We start from the raw sequence: 23,681 nt of genomic DNA on the forward strand, positions 1-23,681 counted from the left end.
CTTTTATCTTTTTATTTTGTATTTCTAACTTCTAGGGAGAAAAGTGCTATGAGTGAGTTTATAGTCACATAAACCTTCTAAGTTCCCATATTGTGATTTCTGATTAAAAACTCTTGTACTGAAACACTGGAAAATGTTTAAGGGAAGAATTTTTCTTTATATGCCTAAAGAAGACACTAGTAGATAGGCTGACCTCAACCAAAGGGTTCAGGCTTTATTATGCTATGCATTAAAAGGCAGGCACTGTCACATGAAATTAAATTATGTCCCTTTCAAAAATAAGACTATGCCATTTGTTCCCAAAATATCCTCTCTTCAATTGTTCTGCAGTTTTACAGATCCTGGCATGGGAAAACTGTTGCATTTGTGATAGCAGGGATCATCCCCTTCAGAAATTTATAGCCTTTGGTAAATCTCTGCATGTCTCGCATCTCTCCTGCGCTAAGTGAGTCCGTCCACGTGCTAGCACCATGCCAGCACCACTGAAGAGGATATACATACTGCATTTGTGCAGTAACTCTCATCAGGATTTATCCCCACCAGCTAAATGTCTTAAAGCAGCCACTGGATCTAGATACTATGATACAGCATGTAGAGCTAAGTTAGATGGCACAGTGGTTAAAAACCAACTTTATCAGATTTCTACTACAGATTTCACAGTCGCTGTATCTGGGCAGCTGTTCTAGCACAATCAGATTAGTGATTTATGTTATCTCTCTGGTCCCCCCATTTCAGACAGTGGATGGAGATTTGAATGTGTACATTTTTCATCCCCATCCCCACCACCATCAAACCTTGTGAATGCAGTCATTTCAAGAGCTGTAGATGTGTTTTACTTTGGCTTTTGTTTTGGGGTTTGTTTTGTTGTGAGGTTTTTTTTTTTGTTGGTTGGTTTGTTTGTTTTTGGTTTTGGTTGGTTTTGGTTGAGTTTTTTGTTTGGTTGGTTTTACTTTTGGTTTGGGGGGAGGGGGTGTGTCTCCCTTTGTTGTTAGCCAGGGTTGGGGTGTGGACAGGAATCTTGTGCTTGGACATGAAGAAAAACAACCATAATCAAAAACTGAATTTTTATCAGCTAGCAATTCCTCCCCTCTTATATATGGTAGAGACAAAACCTGTTTCATCAATATTGTATTTGTCATCTTACAGGTACGAAGACATTTCCATCATTTGTGTGTCCTGTAACTGAAAGAGAAATTCAAATCCAGTAAGATAGAGAGAGAGGAAATCACTCCAGAAATGGAAAAATGGCTTTGCTTGATGCATCAAAGCATATACCTTAATACACTTGCACTTTTGAGGCTGTGATGACAGTTGACAAGTCTGAGGAAGGTTGATTCACAGGGAGGAATTAAGTGGAGGCTGTTGTGACACTGTGTGGGAAGTGTAGAATAAATGTCCACAAAGTGTGGAAAAGATAGGTTACTGCCCGAAAAGAAAGCACCCAAGTGACAAGACGCTTGAACTGGCAGACTAGTTTTGTCAGAAAACAGCTACAGAATAAGCAGTTCTAAAGCTACTTTAAAACTTAACTAGAGGTTAACACAAAAGCCTTTGCAAAAAATTTAATTGTAATTCTGTGCAGGTCCCACCTATCTGAGGTTAAATTATTAATTTTCCCAGCTTGCCATTGTTTTGGAATTTGTTTATTCCTGTGAATTAGCTACAGCAGTTAATCTGCTGTTTAAAAAGCACATAGGATGAAATTCTCCTTTGCAAAAGGACGGGCAAGGAGAAAAACATCCAGAAAAATAGATAACTTCTGTTATTTATGTTATTATCTCAGGTATTAGATAGGTTACTTATGCTATTTACTAAATGAAGCCTAAAAAAGAAACCCCTTTCAACTGCGTTCTTACATGCTCCAGAAACTGAATTCCAAGTACGAGAGGGAGAAGCAGGAAAGGGGTGGTAACTCTTATGTTTCCTCCACATCTTAAATCAGAACAACATGACAAAAGCTTGGCTTCACACTGCAGGCTTACGATAGCAGATATAACCAGGAATTAGCAGTAGGCAGTGTCTTCTAGCGTCTAATGGTGACCCAGAAATTTAGGTACAATTTTATCAACAAGTTTTGCAAGTTCAGTAACATTTAGGAATCTAAGAAATTAATCCCAGAAATCTGACACGTTTTCATGCTTACCAAAATAAATTAAACATTTTGTTTATTAAAAAGGCAATTTTTAAACAAGTCTGAGATTCTCATCAAATCACATGGTCAGTTAAGAATCACGTGCTCTCCCCTGCTATGTATTAGTGTGAATTAGAAAATCAGGAGGGAGAAAGACGTCTTCTTATCTAATGTTTATTCATGGCAATGAATGAGAACACAAACTGCTATACACAATGGCTATTGTTATTAGCAGGTAGGAGGACTAGGAGTCCAGACTCCTACAAGAATCAGGGACTTCTCTACGGGGGCTGCTTAAGGTCCTTTTCTTTATCCATCAATTTGGCAATGAGTGAAAAGCTCTCCTGGATATTACCTGTACAAAAGGAGAGAACAATCTTTCTTCTTTGTGAATGTTTTGTGAGTGACTCCAGAAGTTCAACTCACTGAGTCTGCCACACAGATTTTCTCTGTAAAATGGGGCCTACCTATCCTGTGCAGTTGCATTTCACAAACAATTTTATTGCTTGTATTTGATCTAGGTTGCTTTTCAGGATTCTTTTTCTTATTCCCATTTTCAACAGAACAATAAATGCTAAAATATGATGGGCAAGTATTACCTAGTAAACAGGTTATGTTAGACACTGGTTCCTCTACTGTACCTTTGAGCTCTAAAATATTACTCTTACCAAGAAAAGATTGAACAATGTAACACTCCACTATTTTATAGAAATTTGACAGAAGTACACAACAGACATTCACGCTATTAAAAATTAGGCTTAGATTCCTAAATGCTATACTTTTAAGAAATCCTAATATGTTTTTCCTTTTATGTAAATATTAAAATTTGAATTAAAATTATTTTTAATATAAAATTATGTTACAGTTTGTTGACAGAACAGAACTTAATGCACTGTTTTTGGGGATCACCAGCGTTATGCTCTGGAGGAATGATGCAGTGAGTCCTGGCCAATCCTCCTCTGGTCTCTAAAACCCATCAAGAATTAATGAAGACAAGGAGGGGTTAAAAAAAATAAAATAAAATTTAAAAATCATGTCGATAGTAAGCCTTACTTTCAAAAATTTTACTTCACTAATGACTGTATGATTAGGCCTTGTGTTGCAAGAATTATTTACATACCATAATTCAAAACTAGTCAAAGTTGTTATACTACAACACAAACACAACACGCTTCTGAAGATTTCCCCAAAATTTCACAAATACATTCCAGCTGTCTAGAGAACGGCAGAAAATAACAGTAAACTATCCAGCCTGCCTTAACATAAATTACTTGGTACCTGAAAATTCCCCACAGCCCCCCTTCTCTGATGCAGCCACCAAAGGAATATTGGTCTATTACCTTTCTAAATCACATTTTTAATTGCACCCAGCAGTGGAACAACAGTAACACTAAGGACCATTTGGGAAGTTTTCCTGCAGCATTTACCAATCTAACTTAATGGAGCACCTCTTAAGTCAGCAGTACTGTTTTCTGGAGGGTTTTTTTCCATTCTAGTTCCACCTTACTGCATACTAAGCACACAAATAGGAGGAACACACTTCACAAAACTTAAGTATAGCAAAAGAAAAATATTTCAGTAACTTCTTTCTTAAATGAGTATTATGTGAAAATTCTATTGAATTCATCTTCACTTATGCGCTGAAGATGAAGAAAATTGGGCCAAGTGAGCCTTCATTAAGCAGCGTGCATCCTCTCTTGTAGAAAATCATCAGATACTCAAAGTTGCATACAATATACGGTGTAAGCTAGAGAAACAGAATCAACTGCCAACTGCCTTCAGTAACGTGTGATACGGATAAACGAAATAATATAAGAAGTTCAAACATTCAACAAGGTAAGCAGGAAAAGAGATCAGTAACTCTTTGATTATGGACTGTAGCCCTAGATGTGCATGTCCACGTGATGCTGTGGACATAAGCAGCATACTACTACATTTAGATCCATGGTCATTCATGAAAAGCCAGTTTAATGTCTGCATTCATATCACAGTTTATCTATAATCCAAACAGACCCTTCAGGATAAGGGTTATCCACACTCATGCTTTCTCATTTTTCTTTCATCAGTATATGTAGCGTTTAAAAATAACATTCTAATAACAAACACCTAAAGATAGCAATTATACACGTTTTCCAGTATCTGAGTAAAACTTGCCACAAATTATGAACACATTATCCAAGCAAAGATTCTATCACCATTTCTTGCTGTTTATCAAGCATTTTAAATTACTTTGTGATGTTATTAAAATATTATACTGATTACACACAGTTCTCTCAACACATTTACTACGTGAGATGTCCTGGCTAGCTCTTTGTGGCTGAATAAATCATATCCATTACTTCCAGTCTTCGGAAAAAATAAATCACATCATGATGTGACGAATTAAAATAGAATCTTTGAAAGTACCTCTTCAGATAACTTTGTGTTTCCTTTTCCAAAATATTAAACAGCTTATACTTCTGCAAGAAAGTGAAGGAAGATGCAAATATGCAATCATTAATTCATTTACAAACACAGGCAACAAGTCAGGAACATTTTTCCTGTATAATTCTAGTTACATTGGAAGCTGCTGATGTATACTAATCCAATAGCTTTTAGCATGAATTTTAAGCATTTTTAAACATAAAGTTGCAGTTGGAAACTGGATTTTTTTACTAATGTACTAAAATTGCTAATAATATCTGCAGAGATGTAAAATATAAAATCTTGTTTTGTACCATCAAATGGCACAAAATTGAAATTTGGCCTGTATAATTCTATAGATATATGCACATGAATAACTGCTACTGTACTACTGACCTTGTGATCTCAAAGAACGCCAGTTTCTCAGGAGATTTTTAGACCTCTGAAACCATGTTTTCAGTCTGTAGCCATTTCCTTAATCTGTCCTTAAAAAAATGAAATTCATGTCTCATTACTGTTAAAATGATACCAACAAACTTTTAGAATTTCTATCAAAGTATTAGCAATGCCTAATGCACACTCACAGAATAAACAGAGAATTCAGTTTGTCTGAAATGAGACCAATTACCATATTGGGGGGGGGGAAAGTCATAACAGCATGTGAGTCACATGTATGAATAAGCCACAGAAGTTATTTTACCAAAATATTTAATTATTGCAAACAATTATTGACTAACTTATGAAATATTTTATATTTCAGAAGAGCAGACCTGACTTTTTAGTCTGAATGATCATACAACCTTTGAGCACATAGCCAGTATGCACATTTGGTTTCTGGTACACACGAGCTACTTCAGCCCTGACACTACAGGGATTCTGAAAACCTCCCTGTATTTCACTGAACAGAACAAAATTCAGTAACTTCAAGGACAATTAAACATTAATCCTGCTTACCAAGAGGTGACAGACTTGCCATCTGTTGAAGTCCTTAAAGCAAGGTTTGATATCTAACAGGCATTTTTGGATATAGTTTTTAGGGGGAAAAAAAAACCAAAACCCAAAACAAAACAAAAAAACATTTGATCCATATTGAACACTTGTAGACATGGCTGTGGTAAAGGGGAAAGTGACTCATAGCACAAGCCAGCAGCAGTTCTGTCTTTGCAGTTACAGATGTCCGTTTGTGTCACTTTCCATTCTGGCCCCTAACACTTGCGATCCTGCTTTAACATAAAGTCAGAATCTTATGTTGGTTCAGTATTTCTGCTCAACTTGCAGAGGATCAGAAAGGAATATTCATTTCAACGTTTGTGAATGCAGAATCTGGTTTCTACGGTTTGACTGATCATTTTTCACTTTCTTCTGTGGCACTGAAAATTGAGCACAGTTGGAGACAGGCTTATGGCCAGAAGCGGTAGGGACACACTTCAGATATGCCTGGAAGGTATTTTGTGCTTGCAGCTATTCACAATGGCATGGTTATGAAGAAACTTTGGTACAGATTCCAGTTAGACCTCTGGTGACTTTCATATCCTCCTTCAGCACAGGCCATGACTCTGGGCATACAACTCCTACACACTGCTTTTGCTATCATCTTGAGCATCAGTGGTTCAGTGCTTGCTATTGAGTCATTCTCTATTTAAGGCATGCTTAAGATTTTTTAGGATCAAAATAATCTGGGGAAAACAAAGGTTTTGATCATGATACAGGAACTTTAGGTGATAATTAAAAACTGCATCATAAAGGCAAACTAGATCAACTCCCAAAAACATTTAGTACTGGCTGTTTTACACAAGTAATATTTCTTGCCAATAATACTGGTGCTGTTTGAATGTATCACAGTGTAGGCAGATGGACACAATGCAACCAACTTGAGCTTTCTGGAGCAAGAAAGAAGGTAACAAACATAAAATGTTTTATATTTTGAGGTATGGAAACAGATGAGATGGTTGGTAATCTAGTAACATGACTGATGCGATGGAGCATAGTGTGCCATGCACTATGGATCAAACAGCAGGCTGTATGAACTTCAGTGCAATAAAGAGGGCTGCAAAAGAAGTGTGGGCAGAGAAGTGGGAAATACAGGAGAAATCAGAAGGTGGTTCCATTATCAGCTGCAGCAGGATGCCTGTGATCTTGTACACACGTACAGTGAGGAAGGACTGCAAAATATGGGCAGTTATGGATCTATATAATCCCATCTCAGCCGCTAGTAGTCCCACCTAATGTAATGTTAAGACTGATAGCTGTGAGAGAGGGTTTCAGTAATTTGTGGGTGGTTCATAAAGTAATGACAGAAAATATGGTTGGTCCCAAATAAGTCTATGCTTTAGCTTTTTTCTGCCTTTAATTTCTGTGAAACTAAAGACTCCTTCACACTACAAAGTACAATAAACAATTCACAGATGAGCCACACTTCGGCTCATCTACAAGCCAAAGTTCTAGACAAACCACAACATTTACTGGCTTCATTAGACACATGCTCTAGCCCAACATTTACGCTCCTCTGTTAATCTCATTGTGAGAAATGTATATTTAAAATGTCAACTCAAGCTTTATTTCAAATGTCACACATTGTCCTCTCTTCTGGCTGCTGTTTTCTCTTAACAGTGTCTGCAGTATATTCTCATTTTTTGAAAAAATTCTAATTTCTTCAAAAGCAACACAAGCTTAATTTACTAAACCCCAAAGCATTTTTGAAGCTTACTCAAAGTCCAATAGTTTGAGTAACTTTATCATACAGTAGCCAACTGACTTGTAATGTTAGTCAAATAGATACATTGATAAGAATGAGTTTTTCCCCTGCAAGCCATTATAAACCATACACTGGTAGCTACATGTTATTATAATGCACACTGTAATTAATGAAATTGTATTACCTTCTTCCTAAGAACCTACAATTAAACATGACAGCAAAGGTAACAGTTTCTACTAATTTTAAATAGTGGCGTAACAATGAAATGGCATCTCTGCTCCAGATTTTTGTGTCCATTCCAAACTAATCAGTAAAACCTAAGAATACTACTTGACTAAAACAACATGTAAAAGATGAAAAACAGTAGTAGAAATCAATAGGTGTCCTTCATTAAAGAAAAAAAAAAAGAAATCACAGAAACTTTATCACTTTTTAGTAAAATGTAGGTCACCTACAGTTTCCATAGTAACCAATGCTGAACTATAGCTCTAAAGATGACCACTGCCTATGGCCACTTTCTTGCTAGTAGGTGATGTACAAATACAGACATGCCTCAGTTAACATAAGAAACAGATAAAGAAGTGCCTGGAATTGTCATTAGTTTACTTCCAAACATAATTGCTCCTTCAACATTTTCAAAAGCATCCCTTAATATCCTTGTGTAGTTAAACTAATTGACTAACCAGTTGGAAACACACAGTAAGTGATTTTCAGTACTAAAAAATTTACTCTTTGTCTGCACCTCAAGCCTGGAGTCTCCAAGATGGAGACAACCAACTTTACAAGAAGTTGCAAATAAGAAAAACATTTATACAGAGCAACCCACTAAACATCGGTAATACAGAAGTTCAGAAAGCGCACAGGTTAAGCTGTCTTTGATAAGCACACAGCAAGGTCTGCGATGGTGTATTCAGTATATTTGTTGCAAATTGGAGATAATGGCTTCACACGCTAGTACTTTGCACACAAGCACAAAGTGAAACCCAGTCATGTAACAAGGCTGGAGCCAGGGATACTAACAGCTAAAGCCTCACTTGGGAGGAAGTGGTATAGTCTTCAGCCAATCTGATGGCGAAAATCCCTTTCTCACCACTGTTAGCCTGCGGAATACATAGTAGATGATGAATTCATTAAAATACAAAAGACTCCACGTAACAAAAAGACTCTAACTGGCTTTGATAGCGAACTGGGAAGAAACAGGACAAGTCAATATCCTCAGCAACTGCTAACTGTTTTTCCCCTTTAGAACAGAGTCATTTCATTATTATGTGAGTTTAGACTAAACCAGCTCCTTACCTGGATGCTACCCATGTGCCTTAATGATATCAGTGCTTACAAACACATAGCAGTTGGGTAATACCAGTATTCACATACACAATCAAAGCAACAAAAATGCCTCATATTTAGTGAGCAGAAGAATGGTAATCGATGGTGTTGAACAGCACCAATGAAGAATCATACCCTCTCACTTGCTTTAAACTCTTGCAAGCTCAAAACCACTGGTAGATGAACACAAGACACCACAGCATCATTGCTGGGAGGCCAAGCAGACAAACTGTCATGGAAAAAAGAAAGTTTGAGAAAGCTGTGTGGTTTCCATCACAGCTTTAAGAAAAAGAAAGAAGGAAAGGAAAGGAAGGGGGAAAGGAAAGGAAAGGAAGGGGGAAAGGAAAGGAAAGGAAGGGGGAAAGGAAAGGAAAGGAAGGGGGAAAGGAAAGGAAAGGAAGGGGGAAAGGAAAGGAAAGGAAGGGGGAAAGAAACAGCCTCTCTCCCCCCCCCCCCAAAACCAAAACAAAAAACAAGCACAAACCCAAAACAAACTCCATGCTCCATGTAACTGTTTTTACTTCATTGAATTGGCAAATTCCACAGACACAATAGTTTGCACATATTCTCCTAACTGGAGCTGCTCAAAATGTCACCATGGTATTTTGGGCGTGGGGGGTTGATATTCAGTTTCTTTAATACACTTTGTGTTTGGTGCACACCAGTGGACTGCCATGAGCACCAGGACATCTCAGCAAACAGTAAGACATGTGGGAGATGAGGCTGGTCTACAGAAGAAGAAGAAAGCATGAAGACAATACAGCCTCCAGCAGGCAGAATACTTTTCCCTAATGTTTCAAACGTCTTTAATTTTTTACTCACAAGTCAGTAATTTCCATGGATCTATTCCTCCCTACATTTACTCTATATGCTTGTTGTCTTATAAAACTAAATTATCTGAGGAAGGAGGGAAGTCTGTATCCAGATAGAGGCCTTCATCTTAAGCAAGTCCAGTCTAGGCCCAACAGGGCCAAGAAGCCCTAGCGCAATACAGATGACAAAAACCAGAATAGAAAACACTTGATCACTCAAGGCTGATAACAGAGACAAGATACAGTTGCATCTTTCTTGTAAGCATTAGAACAGTTGCATCATGAAGTACCAGGAAAAGATAAACCTCCTAAATTCATCTGCTTGTTAATTCTGCTTTACAAGAACAACTGCTAGTCCATTTAAAAAAACAAACAAGAAACCCCACAAACAACCAAAACCCCCAAACAAACAAAGCCAAACCAAACAGAAAACGCACAGGAGGCTATTCTCAACTCACTGTTAAGAGACTTAAGACCTCTTACAGAATGGTCACACAACATATTTGGGAGCTGTATCAACTGATAGGGAAAAAAAACCTTTGAGCAGGAACAAGCCACAGGATGGAAGGAACCTCTAGAAGAAGATCCACCATCAGCAGAAACTGTGCTTTTATGTCGCTGTCCTTATGTTCTGTCGCTCCCCTCAGTCAAGCCTTCTGCTGAATCAATTGCTAGTGTGGGCAAAGAACAGCAGAGCAGCATTCAACGAGGAGAAAACACTACCCAATGGCTCATGTTTTGAGGGGTGGTATATACTGACATTAGTTATAAAGTTTACAGTAATGGAGAATAAGACAGTATAATTTGTCAAAAGCACTAATTCTAACCTGACTTTAAATTTCTAAACATCTTTAAAGCCATCCTTAAAGACTGGTAGTAAAAGCTGCGAACCAGTATAAAACACAGAATACATACTAAATATATGAAACAAAACATGGCAGTAGATGAGAAGATATTGTAATAGTCTTTCTGAAGCTTAATTTGCAAATTCAAAGAAAGCTGCTAAGGGGCCACTGGGACTCACTAGGAATAAGATTTGACCATTAATGATTTCCCTGCAAAAGCTCATGTAATGGTATGAGGCCACCCACAGCTTTCACTGGTATTCAAATGTTGTCATAATGCTTCTTCATGTCTGAGGAGCAGGACAGCTACTTTTAGTATCCAAGACATCTTAAGGTTTTTACCCTTAGAAACACGTTTAAAAGTACTGGTATTATTTGCAAAGACCACAAAGCAAGTCTTAACTAAAATAAAGCCCATCTGCATCTCAGCTTTATGGATTCTCCAGAAAAGTATGCTGGGTAAGACTAGTTCAGATCCAAGCTAGAAGTCAGCTGAAAAGAACTTCTGAAAGAATTTTAAAGATTTTGGGTGTAGGTACATTACTCTTTGTTAAGAAAGCAATAGTCATCTTGATTTTGTGTTTCTAAAATTTCATGCACGTCACAGGTGAAAAAAAAGAAACTTCACATTTAGTGTCTACAAATTAGATTGTAAAGTTATTAAATTTATCTTTCATATTCTAATAGCATCTAGAGACATCAACTGCTATAAGAACTATAAAAACTAGTGGCTAAGACTTGATGTGCTACACCAATTGTGAATCTGATTTTTATTCTGCATCACAAATCAAGGGCAAAATCCAACCATTATGTTTAATTTTTAGCTAATCAAGAGCCAATCAGTAAATATAATTTCATACATCACACTAGCATCATTCTGAATTAGTGACCACAGATTTGCCTGCAAAAGATGGTTCCAGACCTGCTGACAGTACATATTCCTGAATATGGACCAGGATTTATACATATATTCTTAGTGCAAGGTGCTTTTCTCTAATATAAGCAGAACAGATCCAGAAGCGCTACAGAATCCCAATCAACATTTCGCAGTGATTTTCTAAATGCGCTTTTGAAATATGTTCCACACACATCAATGTAGTGAAAGAGTATGAGTCACTTTCACTGACTAAGAATATGCAAACTGCTGGAGCATTAAATTCCTTTGATCTTGATAAGATGGCTCATTCTCATGCTGTTCATTAGCCCTCCCTCTTTTCCCAGTTATGAGCCAGCCAATCTGTAGCCCTTTCTGCAAACTGACATATTTACCAAGTAAAATCTGTTACCACTGCTTTCTTGTTCTTACTGAAAAACACCCTGTTGCTTATCAAGCTCCTCTTATCTCAGGAAACCTCCTTCTCTCAGGAAACCTCCTTCTCTCTTTTCCTTCATAAAGACATAGTCAATAAGCCCTCTTCCCACCCTGATCAGCTCTTTATTAGCTCCTCTCTCTATTTCCCCAGTAACCACTAATTGTTCACCTGTGCATTCTGACCCCTCTCTCTGTTCTTTTATAATCTCGCAAGTCATGTTCTTGCTACTCTCCCCACCCCTTATTTTTTGACTCCCACCTGATGAAATTCCATCATTAGTTCCCAAGTACCACGTTGCTGCTGACTTGCAAAAATTGCTAAAGAATCTCAGAAAACATGCCAGTGTGTTGCTTTGAGCCATGTCCTGATAAGTGTCCTGATAACCATTTCTTTAAGGGTTAACATGGGAATTTAAATATCTACACAATTTGAAAAATAAGGATGTCCTAAATTGGAAGTACAAATTATCATTAATTTTTCAGAGGGTTATTTGGCAACTGTAATAGGGATATTTTCTCATATGTTCTATCTGAAAAATTAGCATATGTGGAGTCTGCCACAAACAGGTATGCACATTTAGGCAGCAATTCAATTGTAATACTGATTAGCAAAAAGCATCATGATGTTTTCACTCTACTCCTTTGATGGAAAAATACTGTACAGTCAAAAAATAATAAATCTTTTAGCACTTTACTCTTTACCAATCAAAAAATATGGTTGTCATAGAAACAGTAAAAACTGAAGTCAGTGATGACGTAACAACAACAAAAAAAAAAAAAAAAAAAATGGAAAATGTCTGCTGGCTCAGGGTTTCATGCTGGAAATTCTTCAGTGAATTGAACCAGGGGGTCAAGCAGTTCCCCAAATCTAACAAGGATCGTATAGCAATAGGTATGATTATTGTTTTTAATAGTTTGGTCAGCCTGGAAAGCATGGTGAGCATAGTTGGTCTGTAACATGCTTCCACAGAAGGTTAAATGAAATAAATTAGAGAAACTTTCCAGTTGCACCTGAGATAAAGTTTGGGCCAGCACAAATTCACCTGTCAACCTCCCTAACCATGAGTTTAGAAGAGATGTTCTGATTTAAAACAACGTGAAATCCTGATTCGTGTAAAATGACTAGCAAACAATCTATGAGTGAGAGAGATTTCTTCAGCTACAATGATTGGGACCACAGTCAACAATATGCATAAAACCCTGTGGCTTCTCACTCTTCAGTTCTGTGGCGCTCTGTCACAAGCTTTACATTTAAAATACCACTCAATATTTCCGTATGCCATTACCACATTTACCGCACCTGTACATATATATGTACACAAACACATATATATGCTTTCTCAAATTACGTTTACACAAAAATTATATTTACACACATACATAGTTATGTTTGGTTTAAGCTACATGTATAAACACGTGTACAAAAAACACACAGACTTATATCTTTACTTACTGAAAAAGTCACATTCATTTCCATGGATGCCACTGAGGAAATGAAAAGCAATATAATGCTACTGTAATCATTTAACTGATTTGGATACACCCAACATTTATTTTTGAATAAAACATGCTGCCACAGGAAAAGAAATATAAAGATTAAAGTGTTGACTATTAATTATTAAGTCTTAATCTATATGCAGCTTATAAAATATTGTTATAATATTACATTCCACTATCAAAGAATTACTGTCTGCTGACAGGGATTACTGGAGCTCATGGCATAGAAGAGGATATTTTAGATTTCTGTTGTGTGTCTCAGCAGTCCCTTGGAGAAGCAATGAATCTGCACATGTATTGATAAAGAAGAGTGAGAAGAATTTATATGAATATTTTTAGATTTTTCTGAACAGCAGAATAGCTTTGGGCACACAGTAGGAGCCCAGACTTAGGAAACATGTGTCTAGAATAAACACATTACTGCATAAAGTGGTATGAGGGGGGAAAAATTTTACACTGATCTCAGATGAAGCTAGAGGAGACATGTCTTACATATTCTAAAAGCCTGCTGTTATGCGTGTAACATATGCTTGTGAGGATAGTCGTCTGCAGCAGCAAGGCGTGTTTGCTTGTTCTGCCCTCTATTCAAACACTACACAGCCCAATCCTGCAACTTTCTCAAACGCATAATCTTTCTTTGCAAATATTCTTATTGATTTCCATTTTGTATCTAGAGATTTTGGATTTTTAATAGATTTGTCATTTGGGTTTTGCAGAAGCTGATAACTAATAGAAAACAGCACCAACAGAGGAATCTGAAAACCACTACTACCAGAATCTGATTGAAAACAACTAAGTTCTGATACAGTATATGCAACTCCAGATTCTCTAAAAAACCTTTAGTAATCTGTTGCAGTAATCACTCCAATAAACCCATTCTCCCCTGAAAAATATAAAAGTATACTTCCGAAACCAACAGAGGCTAGCAAAATTGGGAAAATAAAACTCTTATATAGGAATTGCCAAATTTTCTTTGAGGTAACAAACAGAAAAATAACCAGAAGTTCCTCAGCTAATTTACATGAAATACTATGTTTTCTTAGGCTACAGGTCTAATTCTTCACCACCCTATAGAAACACCACTGTAAAAAGAAGTCGATGTGGCTTCTATTTTGATGCCACTAAATTGTACAAAATTCAGCTATGGAGAGCCAAGCACTTTAAATTCAATCTTTATTGTTTATTTCTGCTTTACAAAAACACTTGAACTGGTTTAGTTATTTTGTGATTTATAAAGTCTGCTGTCACAGCAGCCAGGATGTTTTGGGTTTTTTACCCCCACAGAAAAAAAAAAAAAAAAAAAAAAAAAGAAAAAAAATCACACAAAATACTTACCGAGACAGTTGCATTAGAAAAGTACTGCCATTGCCTACAGAAACATGAGCAAATGGATTGTGGCTTTGTCAAGGATGAAATAATGAATATGAAAAAAAAAAAACAAAACCAAAAACCAAAACGCAAATACACACACACACAAAAAACCCCCCACCACCAAACCAAAAAAACAAATTCAAATGGAAAACAAATGACAGCTAAGCAAAATAAATGTATATGCGTCGTGCCCTGAAGCCTATTCAGTAGACAAAAGCACTGGCAGACTTCCAAGTGGAAGAAATTCCAGGCTGAAAATTCCATCGCTAAATTTGGAGAGTCCAAGTTCCAACAGCAAGAGCCTCAAACACAATCAAAGCAGGGTAATGAGTTGGGGAGGGGGAAGGAGTAGGACATATCTCATCTACTTGTGTCTCAAATAATCCCAGTCTCTTTCCACTAGCACTCTAAATTCAGCAAGAAGCCTACAGAAAACCTGGGCATTGCAAAACCACTCAGAACTGGGCTGCCATCTGCACTCAGAGGTGAGGCAGCAGTACTCAAAGTATCAAATCAGAACACCGGATGTACACAGAGATTTGGCAGTAGGAAGTGGCAAATAGATCCCAGAGCTCTGTAATCCTTGATACTCCTGAGACTGCTCCTGGCTGTATCACTGGTGCCCATATGAAACAACAGACGCAGATAGCAGTAAGTGGGCTTAGTGAGGCTTGGTAGTCTCTGAATAACATCCCTGATACAAGCACCCTTCTCTAGTATGAGAAGCAGCACACTTCTCTAGAGCATGCATCAGGCTAGAAAATGGGTGCCTCTGTGGTCCTCAGAAGAGAGCTGTCTACTACTATCATGGTGCCTTTTTTTAGTTGCAATGGTCCCTGGCAGTGTTCAAGGCCAGGATGGACAAGGTCTTGGGCGACACGGTCTAGTGTGGAGGTGTCCCTGCCTATGGCAGGGGGGCTGAAACTAGATGATCTTAAGGTCTTTTCCAACCCAACCCATTCTATGTTTCTGTACCAGAGCAGATCAGACTCAGCTCCAGCATGTCTCCTGATATGATGGATCTTTCCTCTTCAGCCTGCAGAGTGGCACAGCAGTTTTGCTAAGGCACCTCAGGCTTTGTGGGAAGTCTCTTCCTTCTGCTGGTCCTTACCATTGCAAGCTTCCATTCTTCCGCATTATTGGTCCCCCTCCCTTCTGTGTGTGCTGCTGGGGGAGTTTTCGGCTCTTCCTTATGTGTTTTTAGATAAGGAACTACACTGACCCTATTGCCAGCTGTAATTCATAAACAGCTCTAGCCTAGGCTTATTAGGCAATTAAAAAAAACCAAAAAATAAAAACCCAGAAATGAAGAAAGCCTTCTGGCTGCTACATACGAATTGCAAGATAAAGTCCAGATCACTTACTGCTACTCATTTACACACATAGTTTACTGAAGATATGAGGCTTTATGTAGATTCCACAAATTATGCAAGTTTAGTAACTGGTAACCTCAACCTGAGAAGTCAAAAGAAAAATATTCTGTAAATTAACTATTCCTGTTCAGTTGGTTGAGTGGGAACAAGATTTCTGTTCAAGTGTATCCTGGAGACATCAAATATGAATCTAACATCTTCTCAGGGAGAATTACACATTTCCTCTGTTTACTCCTGTAATGCATGCAATGAAAGGACTGAGGGCTGTGTGGTTGCATTGGCTTAAGCAGCAGAATGAATGATCTGAGGAATCAGCTTTTCTGTCACAGATCGTGCACACTACTCAACTCTGAACAGATTGGGTTATGCAGAAGCACTGGTGTTCAAACATCGTTACTGCTGATTTTCCTGTTTCCCCCAAATCATCACCCAAAATGGAAGATGTTCTCCTCTATACTTAAAACATTTTACACTATCTAGATGTAAGTGATACAGTATAAGTGGAGTTTCCTCTGAAACTCACTCTGATATACAAATTTTTTTACATGAACAAGAGGAAATAGTTATTTTTCAAAAATAAGTACTTCCATACAGTGTCAACATTTAAATGTAATAAAACAGAAAAATGCTTCAAAATAGAATCAGATAGTCTACACTGTATTTCTTCCACATAAGATGAACCTTTCTTAGCTGGTATAAAAAGGCGTATCATGGCCTACACATCACTTTAGTACTTACGCGTAAAATGATTAGAAGTGGATGGATGGACATTACTCCCACTGTCAGCACTTTCACTGCTAGAAATGTCATCATCTGATTCCCACACACAGGAACAAGGTGAAGTGCCATCAACTTCTTCAAACTTCCTCTTTAAAATTCCACTCATTGCTGCAATGCTGTCACATGCACCTGTAACAGGAACAGAGGCAATGAGGCACGAAACACCTGCCTGTTGTCCAGGTCTTCAAATTCCTTTACCACGGAGGAGTTCATATATCAATCAGATACCACCTGTAGCTAAACGGCTCCTTACCAAGAGTTTTAAATAACTTTTCCATGAAGAACTAAAAAAATAGTCATGGTCAGTATATTCATTACCTCGCTGACTTTCTTACAGGCAGGCTTCTGTTCTTAAGACAGAAGGTAAATGCTACCTGTATTATACCAACACAGGCAAAATTTTATAACCAATCTCATGCATGAAAAAATGCAAATTTTTCAGTTATGCAACAAATTTGGGCCAAGCATAAAGTATATATAATCCAGTACAATTCAGCAGAAATGCGCCTTTATACAACACTTAAAAACTTAGTTGGCACCAGGAGACATTACATGATAAATCAGCGTTCACTAAAAAATATAGTTCAGAGAGGAAATGTTCTCTCTCTTGATTTATTTTAAAGGTCTGGTTTATGTAATACTCGGTACTATCGAATGCTCACATTCTCAGTTAGATTTAAGAGCATGAAATAGTTAGCATCTTTTTAGGCCAGGCCCTGTAACCATATTTCTGGCTCATTTTGTCATTTTAATTTATGCACAAGTTTCTTGCAAGGCATTTGTGAATTTCAGATATGAGTACTGGCACACATGTATTCTATTTCCATTCACACAAAGTATCAAGGGACTGAATCTATCCTTATGAAGTTCCTAATGGACTTCCTAATCTATCCTTATGAACTTCCTGTGGGCTTCCTAATAACACTGCCCAACAAAGCCAGAGTCATGTTGAACATTCCTTATTGTTTCCCTTTCATACGTAACAGCTGATCTTCTTCTCTCCATTTATGGAATACCAAGCAGAAAAAGATCAAAAATATTTTTAAAGCAATTCCTAGATCATTTTAATGCATCTGATAGGCTGAAACATTTTTTCTCAATTTAATTAAAAAAAGATCTTAAAGTTTACTGTCACCATCGTTACTGATGACATCCTACTGAAGACTGAAAATTAATTCTAAGATCTTAAATTAAAAGTTACAGATAATGTCTACTCTCTGACTATGCTAATCAGTAGAACATTGTTGTAAGTTGCTGGGGAAAAAAGGCTGCTGCTTGATGCTTTCAAGCATATAGTACCAAAAATTCTCATTCTTCTGAATGCCATTTGCCTTCAGCTTATTAAGTTGCTGATTCATTTTGTAACAAAGTTGATTTCTGCAGTAAGTTGCATACTACCTTTATGGATGTGACTAATTTAGAGAAAAGATTTCAGTATAGATGTGGAATCACAACATAATGCTAAGAACAGATGCTGCATAAGATGATTTTCAGCACCGAACTTTTTTGTATGCAGAGCACACTAAAAATTAAATAATGAATGTATTAGGTTTGAATACTGTCAGTCACACAGAGAGCTTTAAATGCATGTGCCTGACATGATGTTCTCGGCTTGATTTACTGTTTATGAAAAAAAAAAAAAACAAACCCCACAGAAAAAACCACCAAAAACCAAACAAACCAAACAAACCAACCAACGCCCAAAAAAAACCCACTCCAGTTTTCCTGATAGGGACTTCTTCAGGCTAAAGATGTGACTTAAACAGAATGTGCTTACATATCAACCTTTAGCCTTTGTCCAGAAATGAGTTATTATCAGCTGCAAAGAAAGCATTGTATTTTATTCTGAGGAAAAGGAAAGAACATTTAGCAATAACCTCTGCAAAAAAAAAAGTAAGAATACATGAAATTGTTAAGCATCAACCTTTAATAAAATCCCATTTAAAAAAAAAAAAAAAAAAAAGGAAAAAAAAAAAAAGAACAAACACTGAAAAAATCACAATAATAGAGATGGGAAGAACACCCCCCCCCCCCCCCCAAATAAGGTTCATAAACAACTCCCCTGAACTGTCCGCCACATCCTCACTATATCTGTTGCCAACCACCTTTTCCATTGCCTCCCGCAGTGCTTACAGCACTGAAATTGTGAAATCACCATTATTTCCATGGCAACAGCCTGCAATATCAAATCCACAGGATTATAGCTTGACTGCAGAAGAGGGTGAAGAAGCAGCTGGAGTGCAAGAAAGAAAATGCTTACACTCAAACATCTCAGTAAAGGGAGAGAGAAATGGGCTGACAAAGAGTTTGTTGTACAAGTGAGACCTGGGCCAAACCCATGTCCAAGCCCTTTGAAATTGTGGCTACAGGAATCACGAAGTTCTATGTTCAAAGAACCTCAGTCATAACTGCACTGCAAGGCAAGCCTAATAACTGCAATCATCACTAGTGTGCAGACTGTCAGAAAGCAACAACTCTCATAGCTTGAGATGATTTCCAGACAACAAACAGCAGCCCTTTTGTCAGACATTGTCTTCTGCAAGTATATCAGGACTGGATGACTAACAGGCATCTTGCACATTAGTAAAGTCGTTGCAGATAGTGACAGTCTCAATAGCCAGAAAAGTTCACAGTTAGTAGCAGAAACAAGTATTTTTCACATCAAAGGGTTTTAAATTTGCTTGCATTTAGCGTAGCTTACGTTTGTACCAAGTGTCATGACCTGGTAGAAGCAAATCCATTTTATTAGGAATGTGTATGAAATGAACCATAAGAAATGATTCCCAGGATCCTTGGAAGTGACATACAGGTTAGCTCCATGCCCAGCTAGCTGATTAAGATAAGCCAGGAGTATGGGAATACTGCCTGAATATCACCACAACACATAAAGAGGGCGTAGCTATCCATTATATATATTTAGTATCACTGTTGCCTGATTTTTGTCATGAATCTCTTCCAGGAAGATTATCAAGAAGGTTGTTTGACGAAGCAGTCGTCGTGATAAACTTTAGGTGTTGCCACTTCCCTGAGATCTGTTGGTTCTAGTCTCTCTGCTATCAGGTCTCCCCAGGAAAACACTACACTGGGGAAAAGAGATACTTCCATTACTCAAGAGCTTGGCTATCAGAGAGATAGATTAAAGAGTATCTGAAACTGTTTGTACACACTATGTACCAGCAGGAGATCCCTTTAGAATAACATCTGTATAAACAGCTGCCACACCATAAGCCAATATTCTTCAGAAGGAGGCACATCTGCAGAGCAGTGTATAAGGCTGATATGTTTAACCCATGCCCCATTTACATGGGCATCCTGTAGTACCTGAGCAAGAGCCACATCTCCAGGAACTAGGAGATAATAAATACAGTGACACATGTGATATATTCTAGTGGAAAACAGAAAACAACAGGAATAAGCAACAGCCAAACTTATAATAGCAATGAGGCCATAAAGTTTGTGATAAGTCAACAGATTCCCTACGTCCTGAATGAGGGAACCAGGACAGGAAATTCATATTGAATTGTTCTTTTTCCTGCACCCAAGCTATGACTGAATCAGTAATTTCAGGTTTTGGGGAATCGAATGGAAGCAACTGCAGTCACACAGAAATCTGAATCCAACCTCATTTGAACTGAAGAATCTCCAGGTTTAGGGAACAACACACCGAAGACTTACACAAGTCAAATTTTCAATATGTGAATGGAAAGTAAAACTAGAAATACACCCCATTATTTGGTAACAGGAGTTATAAGGGTAATATAACTACACAGTGGTACAATCTTGCTAACACAAAAGTCATTTATGGCATGCAAGACAATACATCATATAGGATGGGAATGATCTCAGACACACATAAGTACTACAGCAATGTGTATATTCTGCAGAAAAATGAGAAAATGTATGTATTTCTGTATAAAATCCAGTACACAGAAGTCCACGACTAATTATAGGAACCAAACTACATCACTTGACTAAGAAAAACAAACACAGTGTCAGTATTTTTGGACTTCCAGTAAGACACCAGTAAGGTCCAGCCTCCAGAAAATCAACCACCAGCTACAGCTAGAGATCTGCTACATCAAACTTGTCAGTCTAGGTGAAAAACGGAGAAAGTTGGCTTGAAAAGTTCAATGAGAAACAGACCTTTCCAGATAATTATTAAATAGCTGCCTAGTAGCTGAGATTGATTTGGAGCAGCATCCTGCTGATGCACACAACTGAGTAACAAGCAAGCACTGGAAGCTTTCCTGTTGATATATCCTTCACAAAAAAATCCTTGCACAGGATGTGATACACCATCCTCTGCCATGCTCCTCACCATGCTAACATGGCATTAATCCACAGCAAAGCAAAACAAATTTGAAACAGGGGGAGCAGTATTAACGTAAGGAAAATCAGCTACACACAGTGTTGTGAGCTTTAAGTCAAACACCAATTGCCTGACACAATTAAGGATTCTTCAAGGAAACGGCAACTTGACACAGCAGAAACATGATGGATGTGGGCTGTGAGAAGGATATATCTTTCTTAGACACCCCCATCCATTCTTTCCTCCCTTCTTTCCTAGTTTTAATCCACCCTGAAGAAACTACTCCTACAAAGAGATCATTTAACCAGTTCTCTAGCTGCAGGTATGCTGACTAGTGAAGCAAGTCCTCAAAGCTCCATGGCAACAGGCTTTGCCTTGCTACAACGCCAAACAATTGGCAGGCACCATCCATTTAAAGAGTTCAGAGGCAACATGTTATTACCAGAAGACAAAAATCCCATGTAAACGTGGGGGATATATTTAACACAGTCACAATACTACCTGGAACCTACAAAGTAAAATAATGTAAAAGCCTGGTTGGATTGATTTTCTCTTGTACCTGAAAAGGCTGGAAGTCTTAGAAAACCATGGTAACAGTCTCATTGCAGCAGTCCTTTAGAAAGCACGTATCTCCAAATCCCAGTGAAAAGCCCAAAAAGAGTTACTGAGTGGAGGGAAGGGGTGACAGTGCATTACTTGTGCTTCCAGGAGAAGCTTCTTATGATGTTATCCCCATAATGTACACTGCTAAACTTGCTCTACAAAATGCAACTTTAAGTTGCCATATCCTCAGTGTATCACTGACACCCACGGACAGAAAACAGTAAAACAGAAAAATAGTCCACACAACGAAAGTGACAGGATCACAGTAAACGGGCACTACAGGAAGAGGTAAAAACCATTTCTCCCAACTTGCACTTCAGTCATTGCTTTGAAATGTGCAAAAAGATACTAATAAAACAGACAACAAGCTGTAATATGGAAATGGGGAATCAACAAAATCTTTGTGGAGAGACAAAGAAAGCTCCAAAGACATTTTCATCCTAGTCAAAATCTTAAAATAAATGACTCTTTTGTAAAGTTCAGCACTATAGTATATAGCTCATACAAATCACATGAGAAATTGAACAAGTATGGAACAGACCTATGAAGACATAAACATCAAGTGTGTACCATATGCAGTAAGCATAAAACAGATCCGAAATAATAAAATAGGACCCTGCCTCAGATTATAGATCCGCATGATTTAGAGAAAAGTCTCACTATAGGAATCAGTTACTGACTAAAGCTAGGGAAAAAAAAAGAGAAAAAGTCCAAGAACACACTAGCATGGGGAAGGGGGGGGAGCTAGGGGGGAAGTAACGCGGGACAGACCAACAACAATTAATTGCTCCTTTCAATCATTTATGAAACCTTGTTTTGCATTAATTCCTTCTTGAGAGCTGATCATATACCATGATAAAGCTACCTGCATAAAAATTCTGATCTGAAAATAAAGACAAAAATAAAAGGCAGGCATCAAACAAAGATTTGACCTATGAGTCACGCTGCATTTTACATTGTCTCAAATGTATCAGCTGAAAGCATGGAAAAATTTTGACAAAGTATGTAGTAGCAATACAGATTTGCTTCCAAACAAAAAAACACTTCTATGCAGATGACTGCAAACTGAACAGGAGGATGCAGAAAACAGATGTTACACATAAAACATTACTGCAAAGTACTCATCACAAACAACTCCCACCCACTGGCCAGTCAGCATGTACTATAACATGCTAGGGAGACTTGGCAAATAATTTCCCAGTGAAATCATGAATATTGATGCTCACAAGCAGAGATGTTTGGGTTATTTGTTGTGATTAATATTCTTTTTGAATTTAGGTCTTTTTCTTAGCTTGCAAACAAAGCTTGATTTTTTCAAAGACATTTTTCTTACCTGCTGAATAAACGTCAGCAGCAGAGACGGTTGTGAATTAATCAAGGTGTTTGCTTAGTTCCACATATTGCACTCAATTATTTTGCTCTTTGTGTAACAGACAGTTTTAAAGGGGGGGAAGGGTGGGAAGACTCAAAACCAAAAGCACCTACAGTGACAACATCACTCACACAAAGAATATTATTTGCTTGTGAAAATGACTATTCATGTAAAGGACTGCATTAATGCAGACAAAAATCCATTTGCATGAATGCTTGCAAACAGTGAACAACAGAGGTACATGAACATGAATCAAACAGCTGTTCAGAATTCAAATTAATGTTTGCAATACATGTTTTGCTGTATTTGGCAGCTCTAATCACAAGCACCAGTTGCCAGAGGTAGGCTGTAGACAGTTTCACTACTACAGTCTGTAAAAATTAAAAGCACATAGCAAGCTAATTTCACTTAAGAGACTGTTCTGTATAGGCACAGGGAATACCAGTAGTATAATCTTACTCATAAATTTGTGCCTACAGCAGTGGTCAAGTTACACAGACATAAACTAGGAAAAGTCTTTCTTTGCTTGCTTGCTTCAGTCTAGCTAAATCCATAGCTCTAAGTAAATCCTGCAGGATAAGGCTGCACAGTTCAACTTGGGGAATCTGTTCTGGTATTGCAAGCCAAATCCTGCCAAGTCTGCTCTTTGCAGGGTTTCTATACCATTACTCTACACCACTCCTGATTTCACACTTGAGTACTAATCCACTAACCTTCTAGACTGCCTACACATTGTTCTACACTCTAATACATGCCAACTAGCTCCACTGGCAATGAATTTTGAATGCAAAAAGGATGTTGGCATATGCTCGCCTACTGTCTCTACATGCACTACAGATGCAATGGTGGTAG

At 37.7% G+C, this 23,681-nt stretch overlaps 1 protein-coding gene across 5 annotated transcripts in view; it reads right to left on the reverse strand.

Annotated features, from left to right (window-relative positions):
• The window catches only part of CSRNP3 (cysteine and serine rich nuclear protein 3), a 107,582-nt gene that overhangs the window by 60,126 nt on the left and 23,775 nt on the right, over nt 1-23,681 (reverse strand). For 3 of the 5 annotated variants that reach the window (XM_030488832.1, XM_030488833.1, XM_030488831.1), the window contains exon 2: nt 16,504-16,674. In XM_030488832.1, the coding sequence (XP_030344692.1) occupies nt 16,504-16,651 (148 nt within the window). In that variant the 5' untranslated portion in view covers nt 16,652-16,674. Of the gene's footprint in view, nt 1-4,930; nt 5,020-16,503; nt 16,675-23,681 lie in introns of those variants that run through there. The other 2 variants (XM_030488835.1, XM_030488836.1) reach the window with 2 other exon arrangements.

The sequence above is a fragment of the Strigops habroptila genome, chromosome 5, assembly GCF_004027225.2.
Source record: "Strigops habroptila isolate Jane chromosome 5, bStrHab1.2.pri, whole genome shotgun sequence".
NCBI lineage: Eukaryota > Metazoa > Chordata > Aves > Psittaciformes > Psittacidae > Strigops > Strigops habroptila.